At 51.8% G+C, this 16,826-nt stretch overlaps 7 protein-coding genes across 7 annotated transcripts; 3 read left to right on the top strand and 4 right to left on the bottom strand.

The window, feature by feature from the left end:
• Nucleotides 1–886: 886 nt before the first annotated feature.
• Nucleotides 887–3,958, bottom strand: N7506_011618 (Ran GTPase-binding protein LOS1; the record flags this gene model as incomplete). The annotated part of the gene is made up of 1 exon (XM_056960909.1): nucleotides 887–3,958. One exon carries the CDS (start codon nucleotides 3,956–3,958, stop codon nucleotides 887–889), a length of 3,072 nt encoding a protein of 1,023 aa, XP_056805443.1.
• A 327-nt stretch (nucleotides 3,959–4,285) lies between these two features.
• Nucleotides 4,286–6,055, bottom strand: N7506_011617 (xylulokinase; the record flags this gene model as incomplete). The annotated part of the gene is made up of 2 exons (XM_056960908.1): nucleotides 4,286–5,506; nucleotides 5,558–6,055. The coding sequence occupies 2 exons, from the start codon at nucleotides 6,053–6,055 to the stop codon at nucleotides 4,286–4,288; spliced, it is 1,719 nt and encodes a 572-aa protein (XP_056805442.1).
• Nucleotides 6,056–6,550: 495 nt separating this feature from the next.
• N7506_011616 (cation diffusion facilitator family transporter) lies at nucleotides 6,551–7,916 on the bottom strand (the record flags this gene model as incomplete). The annotated part of the gene is made up of 2 exons (XM_056960907.1): nucleotides 6,551–7,152; nucleotides 7,211–7,916. The coding sequence occupies 2 exons, from the start codon at nucleotides 7,914–7,916 to the stop codon at nucleotides 6,551–6,553; spliced, it is 1,308 nt and encodes a 435-aa protein (XP_056805441.1).
• Nucleotides 7,917–8,311: 395 nt separating this feature from the next.
• Nucleotides 8,312–9,451, top strand: N7506_011615 (putative SIR2 family histone deacetylase; the record flags this gene model as incomplete). The annotated part of the gene is made up of 1 exon (XM_056960906.1): nucleotides 8,312–9,451. One exon carries the CDS (start codon nucleotides 8,312–8,314, stop codon nucleotides 9,449–9,451), a length of 1,140 nt encoding a protein of 379 aa, XP_056805440.1.
• A 175-nt stretch (nucleotides 9,452–9,626) lies between these two features.
• N7506_011614 (cyclin-dependent serine/threonine-protein kinase phoA) lies at nucleotides 9,627–10,838 on the top strand (the record flags this gene model as incomplete). The annotated part of the gene is made up of 3 exons (XM_056960905.1): nucleotides 9,627–9,794; nucleotides 9,853–9,876; nucleotides 9,933–10,838. The coding sequence occupies 3 exons, from the start codon at nucleotides 9,627–9,629 to the stop codon at nucleotides 10,836–10,838; spliced, it is 1,098 nt and encodes a 365-aa protein (XP_056805439.1).
• Nucleotides 10,839–13,560: 2,722 nt separating this feature from the next.
• Nucleotides 13,561–14,318, top strand: N7506_011613 (PMF1/NNF1 family protein; the record flags this gene model as incomplete). Its single annotated transcript, XM_056960904.1, has 2 exons — nucleotides 13,561–13,949; nucleotides 14,024–14,318. 2 exons carry the CDS (start codon nucleotides 13,561–13,563, stop codon nucleotides 14,316–14,318), a joined length of 684 nt encoding a protein of 227 aa, XP_056805438.1.
• A 21-nt stretch (nucleotides 14,319–14,339) lies between these two features.
• N7506_011612 (uncharacterized protein) lies at nucleotides 14,340–16,043 on the bottom strand (the record flags this gene model as incomplete). The annotated part of the gene is made up of 4 exons (XM_056960903.1): nucleotides 14,340–15,603; nucleotides 15,701–15,842; nucleotides 15,895–15,925; nucleotides 15,984–16,043. 4 exons carry the CDS (start codon nucleotides 16,041–16,043, stop codon nucleotides 14,340–14,342), a joined length of 1,497 nt encoding a protein of 498 aa, XP_056805437.1.
• Nucleotides 16,044–16,826: the final 783 nt, after the last annotated feature.

The raw sequence follows: 16,826 nt of genomic DNA, 5'->3' as shown, positions 1-16,826 counted from the left end.
GAGTGCGATTAGTAAAACATGTTCTGATTGGCTTTCTGGCTAGTGAGCAGGACATTCGGTCCAGAATTTAGATCGCGATCGACTTAGGAATGAATGACTTCTGGTAGCCTCATGGATATTACTCGTACCCCGTAGACCTGTGCAATAGTTGGTCTCCAGGGCTTATACACCGCGCTTGGGGGGCGGTCATGACTGTTTTATGTAGACTCGTCCAAGCTCAAAAGGACAATATAGCCGACACGACAATTATGCGGGGCAACTACCTTTCCCAGGCTGAGCAGCTCGTATTGCTTTGATTATCCAAAAATGTCTCGCTTCATTTCTTGTTTCTACCTACTTCAACACACCGAATGACCAAAGGAGGATCCAACATGCAGAATTAAATCCTGTTCTTTGCGACTCATATCTTGTGACGATATCACAGCCAGATATTAGAACGAGATCGGAAACGCCAATAGGGATAGGGGATAGATGAACCCCACAATGCGAATACAGCGGGAAGAGCAGAGTGTAAGAAGTAGGAGGGGGTGAGAAACGCTATGTACTCGGGACTTTTGATGAAAAAAGGTGGGATGGGTTGCTTTTCGGGTGCTCTCCTCTCTCATCCAGCTCGAATGTTCGGGGGTTCATGGTAGGTTGATTTTTTGATGTGCAGATATAAGATCGATAGCCTCAGAGATGGAAGTAGATGCTATAGAAGATGGTGAAGTCACATGACGGGAGGATAGACGTCACCTCGTCGCGTCAAAACGTAAATATGGAATGGGGGAATCTAGAAAGCAGATAGAGAGAAAGAGAAAAGGAAACCTCATGCGCTCAATCGTTGAATGAAAGACTGGAAGGTGCGGGTTAGAGGGAGTGTGGTGCAAACGAGAGTTCCATGATGTTAGATACGTACCGGGAAGAATTGCCGGAACCCTTTCACGTCCAGCTGGCCCATGTTGTTCAGGAACTCTTCGATGAGCTCGGCACCCAGGCCCATGCCAGGCAGTTCCTGGCTACGCAAGTACTCTACGTATTCCATACCGGTCTTGGCATAGATGGTGCGCTGTAACCCGCCTGCCTCGGCAAGAACCTGTTTGGCTTGCGCGTCTTTAGGGTTGAAGGATGCGGTCGTCGGAAGTGCCCAAGTGAGAGGTGAGAGTCGGGAAATCATGAAGGCACCAAAGCCAGGGAGGGCGGCCTGAGATGGTGCAGTGCCGTTGGCAGGGGCCAGGTCCGGGCCACCCCAGCAGCTGGCCATTCGGTTCAGCACGCTGAATGCCATCTTGGCAGTAGTGAGGTCTTCAATGTCTTTGGCGAAGTGTTCGAGGGTCGTGATGATAGTTTCGAATATGGATTGGTTTCGTTCGCTGATGATGACGGCTCCCAAGTCATTGCTCAAGACGGCGAGCAGGAAGTTCAGGTACTCTCGCTTCAGCTCGGCAAGCTGGATCTCGTCATCAGTGCCGATTGTTGGCTCGGCAATTCCAGCGAAAACTCGCTGCAGGAAGGGAGTCAAAAGAGTGTCGAGAATGCTGTAGATCTCGCTCTTAAACCCGAAGACAACCTGGTCCAGAAGACGAAGGAACAGTGCCATTTCATCGCGCGACGAGGTTTGAGTCAAGAGACCATCGATCCATCGGGGCAGCTGAGGAAGAATTCCTGCACCGAGGACACCAATGAGTCGGGAGAACGCAAAGCGAGCGGCGGTCCGGATATCGAACGAGTTCTTAAGAGACTCGAGGGACACCAAGGTAGCTTCTGCCACCTGAGCGAAAGCTGCCGAGACCTCGGGAAGTACATTGGCGGATGGGGAGCCGACAGTGCCCGGTTGCCAGTCTGAGAATCCTCTCGCAAGAGTGCCTAGAGCCAGGATATCGTGGTGAATCTGCAGCAGCGCACGCGCATCATTTGCTTTGGCGGCTTCGAGGTTGCGCTCCATGTCGCCGAAGACTGGGCTAAGCACGGTTTGGACGTAAAGCAACTGTTTGTCTGCGGTAACACTTGGAGTGGAGCTGATAATTCCAACCGACTCGAAGAGATATAGCTGGCTGGTGAAGATGGCCTCTCCGCTGCGTTCGTGGTCTTCGGAAGACATGTCCTCACCATCTTCGCCCTCCGTTGGCACCTCTGCTTGAATGACCAACAAGTCGCTCAATGCCTCCACGACTGTCTGCGCCACATTGCCAATTTGGCTTCGCAGCTGTCTGGCAAATCGCTGGAAAAGATACCACGAGCGAGTTTTGACCTTCGCAACGGGGTGGTGCACCAGCTGAAGGAAGCTCTCCAGGACTCCGGGGATGAGATGGGTGTGGTGGACGAAGAAAGAGCTGTAGCGAACGCAAAGCTCCATGTATAGAAGCTGTGTTGCGGGGTGGGTGAAGGATCGAATATCGGTGCCCACCATTGCAGACATCATCTCGATCAGACGGTTCGCAGGCATGCCAGTAGGGGCGCCCTTGGTGTAAAGACTGCCTCCGCGAACAGCCAGATCACCGAACAGGTACATTTCATGCAGAGCGAGATCCAGGTCACGCCAGTCGAGCTGGCCCCCAGACGCCCGTAGGTTCTCGAAGGTTGTGCCCACCACTTCGGAAATCGCATCAATGTAAAGCTGCTCATCAGCCGAGGAGATAATCTGCTGCAATACACCCAGTCTCTTGCGGAGCTCCAGGAATTCTGCCTCATCGGTCTGCTCGTCCTCGTCGCCCCAGTTCAAGGTCTCATCATAACGCATTTTGGCAACGATAGCCTTCAAAATTGGAAGGAGAATGGCCTTGTTTCGCTCCTCGAAAGATGGGTTTGCTTTGGCGAGTTTCCGAATATAGGTAAGCATGTCGTTGACGCAAGTAATCATGGTCGAGCAGACTTCGTCGTATTCATCGGAGAAGAATCGCAGAATGTGAGGCAGGAAGACATGCAAAAGATTCTCTGCCTTTTCCCTGATAGGCCCAGCATCGTTGTCCAATACCCTCACAATATCCACAGCTGTGTTGTTGACGAGCTTGGCGACTGTCTCTGCCAAATCGGTATCGTACTTGGATGTGAAGCGCTGCTCTCGTAGCGGTGGGCTGTTCGACAGCTGAGTGATGATGGAGTCCAGATTCAGGAAAACAATCATCTCAATTTTGTCCGCGGGTTTCATCTTCTTGCCAATTATCTCAGTGAAAACATCTATAGCAGCATCGCGCACTCGCTGCTCGGCCTCTTGAAGTTCCTGTTTTTCGGCCCGTCCAAGTTGCTGGAACAGCAGATCCAACATTGTCTGATTCACGACAAGAGAGATGTCAATCCAGCTAACCCAGCTGCCAACCGCCTTCAGACACATCTCCACGATAGTATCATTGCCCTCCCGCCAAACGGTGAGAATTTCCTGCCAGGAATTGGCAATTTTTTGCATGTCCCTGTCACGAATCAGGTCCTTCAGCCCATTCGCCTTATCCTGCTCTCCGCGAGATCTCGAAACTAGCACATCGCCGATCTCATCGTGGATCGAGTTCAGCACACGCAGGTAAAAGATCACTCCAAGCTGGTTGTCCCGACCCGTGGACTTGTTGGTGAGGGCGAGGAGATCGTCGATGCAGGACTCCCAACCACTGGCGTACAGTGAAGAGAAAAGGTATGTGACGGTCTGTGCGATTTTGTTTTGGATATAGGGAGGGTCGGGGGAGGAAGTGGCTTCGGGGCCGTAGGCCTGACGGATATAGGCCAACAACCCATCTCGAACAATGACTAGCGAGGCCTGGTCGATCAAGCCGACCTGGGCGGCGCTATTGACAATCTCCAAGCTGACATGCCGTACGACTTCGGACTGTTGTGGGGTCTTGGTGAAGAGAGAGAAGCAGACCTGCCATCCGGTGGGGTCGGAGCGGAGCTGATTGAGATATTCGAAAGCTTGTGACTTCAAGGCGTCGTTGTTGGAGACTGGGTTCGAGGCGATCTCAATGGCATTTGCTACCTGTAAGATGTCAATCATGAGGGGCCACGAGGGTTGGAGGGGCTACGCCGCAAGCAACGTGGGGAGGGGAAAACGGAAATTTCGATCAAGATCAAAAGTACGTATAAGCCGGAGAAGACATACCTGTTCTTCCATCTTCCAGTCCAGTCTCCAAAGCGTGGGGAAGGGAAAATGAGGGGGAGGTGTGTGTTGTTTAAAATTGTTTTTCGGTGGACATCGAATGTCGTAATCAGCCCGCCTTCGCTTCAAAGCGTATAGATCTCAGAGACTCCCGAACGTCATGAACTTCATATTTAGATCATTGTATGTACTTTTGGACTTAATTTATAGGTTTATATAAATCGCTTAGGCCTTATTTGCCTCTTGCTGCAAAACTTGCTGCTCCATCTTCTCAAAGCCCTCAACGGCTTGGCCATATCTTTCATACACCCCCTTCTGGTAGCCATCTGCAATCTTCTCAATGAATTCCTCCTCTTTCCATCGCTCGCCGATCAGGCTTTCAAAGGTTTGACCGGACTTTCGCTCGATACCCCATACCGCCTTGTATGCGGCACCTAGCGCACATGCATTGTCACCAATGTCAAGCTGGTACACGCCCTCGACACCGCCGAGAATCTCTCCGGCAATCTTCGCAATTGCTTTGTTCTTAGAGCCTCCACCAACAAGGTAGACCCGTCGTGGCTGAGAAGGTAGTCCGTCTCCGGGGCTCTGAGTGAGACCCCGAGAGCGGAGACGCAGTGAAATCATCTGGCTCTCAATGATAGCACGGGCTTCATCTTCTGGGCTATTCCATCCATCGGTAGTCTCCTTCAGATTCCCTGTGCTGGGATCATATGTGAAGCGCCACTGACCCTTGCGGATGTTTGGCACAATCTCATGGCGTGGGAAGAACAGACCCAACTTCATAGGGCTCGATGCATCCTGCTGGCCCAACAGAGGGGTCTGCAGGGCAACCTTGTCAAAGTTGGCCCAGGGTTGAGCCGGGGTATCCTTCAGGCTTTCATTGATAGCGTCTCGGACGTGCTCACGGGCCAGGCCGCCATTCTTGTAGCACAGCATGAACATGTACAATCCGGGGGTCGTCGGATGGTTGAAGAAGTGGGTAGCAGGGTCGGGCTTGTAACTGGGGGTGGACATGAGGAAGGTAGTGGAAGTGCCAAGGGAGACCATGGCATCTGATGGCCGCAGAGGCAGAGCCAGAATGGTAGCGGGGTTGTCACCGGTTGCTGGGGTGACCGTACAATCGGTACCGAAGCCAAATCTCTCCACGAAGTATGAGTGGACGGGACCAAGGTGCAGGCCTCCATCTTCTGGCACCTCACCGAGCTTCCGCTTGAGGTCCTCGACCTCAAAAGCACCTGAACAAAGCTGAACCAGCTTATCATCGTACGCTCCCTTCTTGATGTTCCACAGGTTCATTCCGCAGACGTCGGAGATGTCGAATGGCGCCACATGGCCGAGGAAGAGCGACGCCAGGAATGAGGATACCAGCGAGATCCTCGACGTCTTCTGGTAGACATCGGGGTGCTTTCGCGTGAAGCGAAGGATCTGAGGTCCTGTGAATCTCTGGAGACAGTGTTAGTAAACTTGTCAAATCGCGGAAGCTGGGCCTCTTACGTGGTGCGCTTTGCTTCCCGACGCCTGCGCCAGATGCTCGGGATCACCGAATGCCTCGTCGAACTCGTCACACTCCTTCTGGGTGCTCGAATCTTGCCAATTGGGACTGTATGGGTGAGAGAAAGCACCATCGAGTTGCGCCTCGAGGGATTTGCTGGAGTCTAGATTGCGGAGCAGCTGCTCCGCATTCTGGCCCCAGTAGACACTGCCGTGCTGCTGACCGGCACCGCTGATTCCCTTTACTCGGCTAAAGTCGAGTCCCTGCTTGCGCAGGTTCTCCAGCACGCCGTCCAATGCTTGCAACCACAAAGCGACCGGGGCAAACACCTCGTGCTCTGCTTCATTGTTCAACACGCCTTTCTTGATTGGAAACCCGTGCGAGTCGGCATCGAAGTCGAACTTGGCGACATACTCCACCTTGAGCTCCGAGTTCACCACCAATCCCTTCAGCTGCTGGGTTGAGAGGTCGAAACCAATGTATAAGGGGCTAGAAGTCATGATGAAGGCCCTAATGCAAATGTCTTAGAAAGAATCAAAAGAAGAGAATAGGATCTACGATACACTTTATAGCCACTGCACGAGGGGCGGCAAAAAGCGCAAGCGGAAGGATGAGTCCGCTATGATGTAAACTCCTACATAACCGGTTGCTTTATTTTGCCAAATTGCCTGCAATTCTGTACAGTATACTCCATACTGTGCAAGTAGAACTCCTATCTGCTGCAATTCCAGGAAACCTCTGCCGAGCACCAATTAGGGTATATGGAGCTCTTTTTAGTGCGGCTGATCAAGTGCAGTAAGTCAAGCCCGAGCGGGTAAATAGCTTTCTCTCTGCTAATATCGTCGGTAGAATGGGACTCCCCCACTACACCTGGGCAGCAGAATGCATAGATCGTGCATTGTACATATTGTACCACAGTTCACATTTGGTATTCTATCTATACATAGTACAGAATCCCATAAGGGTATATCTTCACTCTCCACACCAATGTCCCCCTATTGTCGTTTCCGATCATGGCTATGGCTGTGATCATGGCTGTGAGTGTGGGCCTCAGGGTCCCCGCCGATATCTTGATCAACAAATTCATCCGAGAAGGTCAGCTCCTGGTGTTCCGCCGGAATGAAGCGGACCTTGATGCGCTTCACACCGCGCACATCGGTTCCAACCGCACTGCGTACCGCCGATTCAATAGTATGCGACCGACTGACAGCCCAGGCGCCTGGCACAGCCAGCTCAATATCCATCAAGTAGTTTTGGCCCGACTTCATGCCCTGCACGTCGCGAACGATCACTTCATGACCAAACTCCATATCCTTCAAGGCCTTGGAGGTGGCATCCTCCACGGAGCTGCGGACATCCTCATCGACAGTGGTGTCGGCCAATTCCAAGAGAGAAGTGCAGGTGTTGCCCCAGCCAGCTTTGATCACCATCAAGGAGATCAGGAGTCCACCAACTGGATCCAGCCAGGTAGCGTCTTGGAAAACATAGCTTCCACCGATTGTAAACAAGGCGACGATGCTCGTCAAGGAATCGATGCGGTGGTGGACGGCGTTGGATGCGAGGACCGACGATTTGCGCTCATTGGCAACCTTCATAGCTATAACGGGGTTAGGAAACTGGGGAATTATCTCAGGGACTTCGGAATTAAGACTTACTCGCATGGTACAACCACTCCTTAACCACGATCGAACCCGCCGCCAGCCATGCGGCGTGAATGCTGGGACCAATCGGTCCGTGGCTGTGCGAATGGCCATGTCCCAGCATGCCAGAGTGAGCGACCGTTTCCGCGATCTCAGGGTAGAACTGCGCCAACAGAACTTGTCCCGAATTGAGTCCCATAAACATTCCTCCACAGAGCAACAGACCACTAACACCCAACGCGCCGATGCTCTCGACCTTTCCATAGCCATTGGGGAATCGGTCACTAGGGGGTTTGAGGGACCAGGCGACAGTCCCCAAGGTCAAGAAGTCGGAGACGAGATCGGTGAGCGCGTGGTAGGCGTCGGCAATCAGAGCCTGAGAGTGAAAGACGTAGCCGCCGATGAATTTTCCAATTGCCATACAGAGGTTGGCAACCAGACCAATCCGCGTAATCCGAACACCGGCGTCGCTTTTATTTGAGGAAGTGAGGTAGGTATTGTCATGGTGGTGGTGATGATGGCCATGGCTGCCATGGCCTCGAGTTTGTGTCATTGTCAAAGAAGATCGAAGGGAACGTGGTCTAGAGTGAAACAGAAAGGAAGAAGCGTTCTTTAAAAAAGGAGCGGAGGTAAGTATGCGTCGTTGAGCCGATCCAATATTGGAAACCCTTAGGGAGTGGAGAGGACGTAGCCTGCAACGCAGGGGCTGCGTCAGCGGCATCCTGAGAAAGTCCAAGAAACGGCAAGGATTATTGGACAGAGTGTTCACTTTCTTTGCCCCAGAAAGTTCCGAATTATCTTCAAAGAAGAAGAAGCCCTGGAGGGGGCGGTATCATGTAATCCGGCAAGACGCAATTCCAGATGCGCTGATGTTCCAATCTGCTTCTTTGCATTTCACATCCATTCCCTTCGAACTTCCCCCCTTGGAGCCTATCACATCACATTGATTGATATTCCCCCAAGTGTCTTTCGGAGCTCGAACCACTGTTTTCCGCTGACTGATGCTCACGAGTATCATCGATTTTGGTGCCAAGCTTTAACCGCCTACGCAATCGCTGCCCGCTGCCCGCTCTACTTCTGACCCGCCAAGACATCGCGGAGCACGATGCGTCTCTAATGACGACGCCTGCGATTCGGATCCCCTTTACGGGCCCACTCCCACCTGCCTTAATTCTTCCACCGTCTGCGACTACCCTAGCAGGAGCCATAGAGGCTGTAACGTCTTTCTTCACTGCGCCACCGTCCTTGAATCTCCGAGGCGTCGATGTGGGAAGGCATTCCCAAACGGTGCTGCTGACCGGCGCAGGCATCTCCGTCGAGTCAGGCCTGTCGGATTATCGCGGCGAGCAGGGCACCTACCGGCGCAACAAATCCTATCGTCCGATTTACTTCCACGAGTTCATCTCCCGTCACGAGTCACGCAAACGCTACTGGGCGCGCAGCTTCGTCGGATGGCCCGGTCTAGTGAAAGCAAGACCCAACTCTACGCACTGGGCTATCAAAGGTCTTGGGGATAAAGGCTACATCAGCTCTGTGGTGACACAGAATGTCGATTCGTTCCATTCCCACGCGCATCCGGAGCTGGACATCCTCGAACTGCACGGGTACCTGCGATCGGTCGTTTGCACAAGTTGTCGCAGCCAGCTTCCCCGAGCCGATTTCCAAGCTTCTTTGGAGAGGCTCAATCCGGCTTGGTCCGAGTTTCTGGCTCGCATGGTCGAGCAGGGCGCCCTCGACACAGACAACCCGGAGGAGCAACGACGGAAAGGTCTGAAGCTCAATCCGGACGGTGATGTTGATCTGGCCGAAGCGCCTTACTCGACTTTCCGTTATCCGTCATGTCCGACGTGCTTGGAAAATCCTCCCACGCTGGAAGATGGCAGAAAGGCCATTGTGGAGGTGGAGAATGACGGCGCATGGATGTCGACGTCCAACGCCGGTATTCTCAAGCCTGCTGTGGTTATGTTTGGCGAGAACATTGACCCTCTAGTGAAATCGGCGGCTGAAGAGGCAATCGATGACGCTGGGCGGCTACTCATCTTGGGTAGCAGCCTGGCGACGTATTCGGCGTGGCGCTTAGTGGAACGAGCATTCAAGCGTGGCATGCCCATTGGAATCATCAATGTTGGGGGTGTACGGAATGAAGCAATGCTCTTTGGAAACATTGGGCAGTCGTCTTCGCATGTTCGATGTAGCCATCCATCTCAGTTGGTTCTTCCGCCTGTCATATCTCAGCTCCCCATGAATCTGCTATAGTGCTATATCTTACTATCAAATATTCAAATTAAATTCGGCTTCGAATAGCAAAAAAATCGAATTAATCCATGGGAACAAAGTGAAAGTAAAATCCAAAGTGAGGCCCAAAAATAGTAAGCGCCTTTGCTAACTCAGCCATAAGTTCCGGCCGCGGGGCTCCTCCTCACGTCTCAGCATGGAGCATCCTAGGGATCCTGCAGTCCACCCTTTAAAGATCGCCTCAAGCCTTGTCTCTCCCAGATCCTTTCTCTTCTCTCAAAAACCGTCGGGGCCACCGGCTTCCAAACCTCTACAGAAAATGGACAGATCCCAACAGCCCAGTTCCTTCCAACAGCTGGAAAAGGTATTCTCTCTGGTTGCACATCGTCAGGAATGCTCGCTAACGGATCAATCTACTATAGCTCGGTGAAGGAACCTATGCTACCGTACGTCTCGCTCCTCGCTCGCTCTACCCCACGCTCATCGCTGACGAGCAATACAGGTCTTCAAGGGGCGAAACCGCCAGACTGGCGAGATGGTGGCGTTGAAGGAGATTCATCTGGATTCGGAGGAGGGCACTCCGTCGACCGCTATTCGTGAGATCTCTCTGATGAAGGAGCTTAAGCACGAGAGCATTGTCTCACTTCACGACGTCATCCACACCGAGAACAAATTGATGCTCGTCTTCGAGTTCATGGACCGCGACCTGAAGCGGTATATGGACACCCGTGGAGATCGCGGACAGCTCGACCCCGCCACCGTCAAATCATTCATGCACCAACTCCTCAAAGGTATCGCATTCTGCCACGACAACCGAGTGTTGCACCGCGATCTCAAGCCCCAGAACCTCCTCATCAACAAGAAGGGACAACTTAAGCTAGGTGACTTTGGACTGGCTCGCGCCTTCGGCATTCCCGTCAACACCTTCTCCAACGAAGTTGTGACTCTGTGGTACCGAGCCCCAGACGTTCTTCTCGGCAGTCGCACCTACAACACCAGTATCGACATCTGGTCCGCTGGCTGCATCATGGCGGAGATGTACACCGGCCGACCGCTGTTCCCCGGCACCACCAACGAGGACCAACTGATCAAGATCTTCCGTTTGATGGGCACTCCGTCCGAACGTACCTGGCCCGGGATCTCACAGCTGCCAGAATACAAGACCAACTTCCACGTTTACGCCACGCAAGACTTGTCTATGATCATTCCTCAAATCGACCCCGTCGGAATGGACCTTTTGCACCGCATGCTCCAACTTCGTCCTGAGCTGCGCATCAGTGCCACTGAAGCTCTCAAGCACCCGTGGTTCCACGATCTGCCCCAGATCCAGGCTCAATTGCAGCAACAGCACCAGCAGCAACAGATGGCCGGGTATGGGGGCATGATCCCCCCGCAGCCTGCGTACTGATAGGTCTGGACTGCGCATGATGAGATGACGAGCGAGATTAGATAAATGGATATGGGAGAACTCGGCGTTATACCCGATGGATATTTTGCTTCCAGTTTTATTTTCAACTGACATTTTGAATTTGATTTTTTTTTTTTTCTGTCCCTTTTCTTTCAAGGGCTTTACTGTCCACTCTGAGGGAGCGGTCCAAGGCAACTGTTCAATCCAATGCCTCGAGCCAAGAATTGAGCACCGAAGTATTTAACCGACAAGTGCGACAGACGTGTTCGCCTTGTTCGAAAGTCTTCGTTTGAAAGGCAGGGGCTTCTGGTGACAGTCTTGATCCGCATTTCGAAATAAGCTTATAGCTGCCTTGAACAACCCTTTTTGAGAAATCAATCTTCCCTGCAGTTACCCACAGTATCCCCTTCCATCTGGATTGCCATTCTAAAGCGGCCTGCAATCGTCGGGGGGAAAGACAGCGTCACACACGGAATCCTATTGAGATTTCCATTGACTTTTTGGTAAAGCTCAAAGTCTCACCTACACACACCAACCCCGATTGGACCTTACACCAGTTTCTCCCTTTTAGCCTGTTCGAAACGAACCATTTAAAAGCGATCCTGTCTACCTTGCTCTTCCTTCTTGGCAGGCCTGTGTTTGCTCTTTGTTCCTCAATAAAGATGGCTGTGCGGGGTCTACCTCCGCCCTTTTTCTTTGTAAAGCAATTAAACAGCTGGTCTGAGGCTTGAGTACTCATCTCGAAACATCTAGTTCTTTTGTTCGAGTCCGAAGTCCCCGACTCAGATCATTCGGGTCCTCGATCTGTCATTTCTCCCGACTGAACCACGCGCAACACTTCGGCTCATATATCTGCCGTTAGATATACTCCTTGCATATCCGTTCGTGTGTACGGTCAGCCTTATATCATGATATCATGACGCTGTCTGAGGAACAGATATCGGCCATTTCGGCCACTGAGCGTGTCTGCTCGACCATCTCCTTGATAGGAACTTTCGTTATAGTCGCTACTTTCATTGCATCGCCTGCTTTCCGAAAGCCTATCAATAGGCTCGTATTTTATGCCTCATGGGGAAATATGATGGCTAACATAGCCACCGTCATTTCTGCAAACGGTATTCACCAAGGCGTAGACAGCTCGTTGTGTCAGTTCCAGGGCTTTCTGATCCAATGGTCGGTGATGAGATTCAAATTATCTCTCATTCCCTCTTGACTAACAAGCATAGGTTCATGCCTGCTGACGCTCTGTGGACATTCGCAATGGCGTGCAACGTCTACCTCACATTCTTCCACAAATATAATTCCGAACAACTACGAAAACTGGAGTGGAAATATGTTCTCTGCTGCTACGGTATTCCATTTATTCCAGCTTTCGCATACTTCTTCATCCAAACTCAAGCCAGAGGTCGGATCTATGGCTCCGCCATCGTGAGATGATAAACCACTGAGAACATTTGGGAATGTACTAATCAAACCGCTCTTCTAGCTCTGGTGCTGGGTCTCTATCAAATGGGACTTCCTTCGTATAGCTACCTTCTACGGACCAGTCTGGTTGATCGTCTCGTTGACCTTCGCCATCTATTTACGCGCAGGAACAATGATCTACCAGAAACGTCGCCAGCTTCGAAACCTCGGCGGTATTGACTCGATTGACGCTGATCTCCCGGGTTCACCATTTGCCATGCTGACTGGGATTCAAGTCACAAGGGAGATTGCTTGCTCGACGCCGGAGCGTCGGTCTATATCCGCCGGGGGAGCCCATGGGTTGCCCTCTGCTGCATCTAGATCGTATACTTGCACCATTGAAGGGGGTGGTCATCCAAGCACAATTCCAGGATCTGGTCTCCATACTGGTCGGAGTCATCTACAAAAAGGAAATGCCAAAGCCAGGCTCGATGTGGTGGACTCCCAGCGAAGGGCATCTACAGATGCAACTTCTGCTACTTGGGCGTATTATAAATACGCCATGTTATTTTTTATTGCTTTACTGGTGACATGGGTAAGTCAAAGCGGTTTACTCGGCTGAGAATTTACTGTTCCCGTTCTGTATATGCTCATTCAATGTTGCAGGTGCCATCTACGATAAACAGAGTATACTCTCTCGCCCGACCGAGTGACTTTAACTTCAACCTGAACTATGCTTCCAGCTTTGTTCTACCCCTACAAGGCTTTTGGAACAGCCTGATTTACATCTCAATCTCGTGGCCCGCCTTTAAAGCACTCTGGTCCGACATCCACAAACGCATATGTTCATGGCACATACCCTACTCGATAAAGCCCCTACCCCCAATTCACTTCCGAAGGGGCTCTCAAAGCTCTTTGTCTCCCCATCTGTTACAACCAGATAATGAAGAAGGCAGGCGTCAAAGCTGGCCTGGGTCTCACCAAGCCGGTTAGGGCTGATGGATACCCTTATTGTTGACGATTGAGTTCTTTTTTAACATTTTTCTTCAAGCCTGTCTAGGTTTTCAATCTATATACCTTAGATAGTATTATCTAGACATTGAGGACAATATTTGCATCAATTTTGTAAGCAAAAATGCGCAAAATCGTCGAGCGATCTATAAAACACGTGACTGGCGCGTCGCGTTGAATGCGATTCTGTCCGACCACAATCCAAATTCCTCAAATACCACAACAGGCCTCTTCCGAACACCTTCGACGTCTCACACCACCTTGGTCTCTAATTACGTGAGAACTTCAATCGCAGGGGGTACCCATCATGGCGGAATCCAGCTCCCAACAACCACAGCAGCCCGCTGCGTCGCCATCCCCTCCCCCGCCAGCACGAGCTCCTCAAACCCCAGGCCCGCGAGCATCTCGCTTGAATCAGATTTTCGACCAGGCGCTGGCACGCACACTGCGCGCAAACTCATACCAGAACTTTGCAAGCTGCTTCCCCACTCCTGCGCGCCATGTTCCGGCGAGTTTGGAGGGTGTCTGGCGACAGCTGAATGCGAAACTGGAAGCGAATGCCAAGGCTGAGTTCGAGGATATTATTGACGAGAGGGATGCGGTGCCACACTTGAATGAGCTTGATCGGTTAGTCAGCGACGCAAAGGCCAGGAAAGAACAAGCGACTGAGCACGCCGGGGAACAGGAACATGTAGTGTATGTTGATTATGTTGCGTTTATGATTGATGATTTGAAGTTTGGGAATTCATTCTGACTAGCTGACTACCTAGGCCGCATACACTCGGCGCAGAAGAGTTGTATAAAGCGCATATCACGCCGTTCCTTCAGGAAGCGCAGTCGACCCTAAATACCCGGCTCGAAGCCACGAATGCGGAAAACGCGGAGCTCTCACAGACCGTGCAGGCACAGCGGCTGGAAATCGAGCAATTGTTGTCGCAGCTTGGATTGGTTGTGTCGGATATTGAGGGTGCTGCTACGGCAGCCACGCAGTTCAGCAAAGAGCACCATATTCGCCAGGACGCGGTTCAAATGGACAGAGAAGTGAAAGCTCGTCGCGGCCTGTGAGATCATTGGATGTTGGGCAGTTCATGACATCAGGGCGCTCAGTTCCATCCCGTCTACCAGGCCGTCCTCTACCATGTCTTGCGCCGTGGCCACCACCTGCTGACTATTGGTTGCTATAAGCTGATGGAGCTTGGTGTTTTGGCCTTCGATTGCTGCGGCAACCGCTTCTTTGCATGTACCTTCGAATTCTTCTTCGGCGGCTCCATCGCGTCTCGCCAGAGCAGCTGCGCCGCGGTAGTAGGTCTGAGCGTTGCGCAAGAGCATATTGCCGTTCTGCTTCGCGACAGCGTGGTTCCATGGGGCTCGCCCAAGGCGCCATCTATGCATCTCAGCATCACCACGTCCGAGATGGATCTTGGGCAAGTTGTGAGCTTCGGGGTGTTTGGATGCAGCTGTCAGGGCATCCAGGGCGGTTGAGAGGTGCTTCCACCGAAGTGCCACCGCGTCTTGGGCCGTTGCATCGTCCTCGGACGGGGGGATATCAGAAAATGCCTGGTTCAGTGAGACAAGCGCCTCTGCTTTGGCACACAATCCATCCGGGTCTGCTGACACGTCAAGCTCGGGCCCGAAGACTTGTCCAACCTCCTGCTGATAGGTCTGCGCGTCAGTATGTCCGCCCCGATAAAGTAGCTCGTTCACAGCACAGATCAGCTTAGCGCGCGCCAAGGCCGCCTCATACTGTCTGTCCGAACCTTCGGCATAAACGGGCAGTCGGGAATGGACGAGCTCCGACGAATACTCTTGCACCCATCCAACACCGCCGACAAGCGGGTTGGATGTCAACACGCTGCACAGAGTAGTCAAAGTCTCCAACTGGGCAATAGCTGTTTCGACCAAAGTGTTCTTAGTGACGGGCTCCACGATCATGGCCCACTGCTCCTGCTCCTCGTCGGATGCCGTCTTTGGAGGCTCGGGCTGTGGCACAGTCTCCGCCTCCGGTGCCGCAAGTGGGACATTTCCGGAGTTCATCTCTTCGATCTCCTCTTGCATTTGAGTGTACTTCATCTCCTGTACAATCAAGCACCGCTGGAACAGCTCAACCGCCTCCTGGAGGTAGGTTCCTGCCTGCATCAATTGCTCGTCATCCGGGCGCTTGGAGATCGATATCGACTCCGCCAGACTGGTCAGCACCTGGCCCGAATTGAACAACACGTCAGCATTATTCTGGTCCAGATGCAGCGCGTCCCGGTGCGACTGCAATGCAACCTGCAAGTTTTCTCCCATTGGCGCAGTCAACAGAGTTGCCAATTTGGGGTGCTGGGTGATTTCATATTGAACTCGTGCTCTGCAAGGAGTCGTCAGTCATCGGCAGCCGTGCAATCACTTCGTTTAGACTTTGAATGTTGCAGCAATGGAAATGACAATACTTTGGTGATACTCACTTGTTGTAGGCTAGATCGAAGGTACCAGGATGCTTCTGCAAACCTTCATCGTAGTTGGCGATAGCGCGCATAAAGAACCGCATAGACTTAGCCGCGTCTCCAGCCCGCCATTTCTCCCCGGCTTCCTCCAGCTCCACGCCGGCTAGTTCAAGATTAGATTGAATGTTCACTGGCGCTTTTTGCAAAATACATACCGGCGAGAAAATCATCAGCGGTGACTGGTGCCTGTTAAAATGGATGAGAAGATGAACCGATTTTCATGTTTGGGACCAGATAAAAATACCTGCTTGGCCGCGCCCTTCTTCTTGGGCTTTTCTTTCAAGAACGACTTTGGCTTCGGCATTTTGGATAGTTGTGATGGGAAGTCTCGACAAGCTCGTGGGATTCTGGGTATACTCGTATATCCGGCAGAATTTGAGGCGGTGTATCCGCTTTCGGGTTGCTCTCCACATTGCTCCGTACAGAGAGTGAGTATGTAGTGTGTCTGGCAGTATCTAGCTACTGATGACTGCCAGTATCTCAATAATTATTTTAGATGATACTCGTACTTACGTATGAAGTAACTATATCTATATGAGATCATAAAATTTATGTACATACCAACATAATTTCTACTGTAGGTAAGATATGCACTGGCTCTTACGGAAAGTAGCTAATCCTTCACACCTAGTCACAAGTAGTGCCGGATCAGCATGCCAAGACCCAGCTGTAAGCGTTTCACAGATGAAACATGTGGTAAAAGGGGTGCAGGATGTTGCAGAATGTTGCATGATAGGTCTTTAATTCTAACCTTGGAAGTCCAGGTACCCAGGTCCTGTACTCCGTACCCAGGTCAATTAAACCAGGCTCTATGCGTGCCCTCCCCTTGCCGATACAGAGAGTGGTATGAGCTAAGAGAGAATATGGATACCGTGGAGGATACACTACTCTCAGCACATACTTCGGACTACGGATGAATAGAGAATAGTATACCGAGCTTCGCGTGGCCAGCACGTGGCAAATATAAGATCACGGCGACTCATTGGCTGAGCAAGTCTTGACATCAGAACCTCCACTCAGGAATTGCAAGCCACTCCGTACGCATACGCCTCTTTACCGCATTTTACGGTTACGTCGATCCCCAAAA

This window comes from Penicillium brevicompactum (assembly GCF_028827555.1).
Source record: "Penicillium brevicompactum strain IBT 35665 chromosome Unknown utg000009l_segment0_segment0, whole genome shotgun sequence".
NCBI classification, from domain to species: domain Eukaryota; kingdom Fungi; phylum Ascomycota; class Eurotiomycetes; order Eurotiales; family Aspergillaceae; genus Penicillium; species Penicillium brevicompactum.
This window is presented reverse-complemented; position numbering and strand designations above follow the sequence as displayed.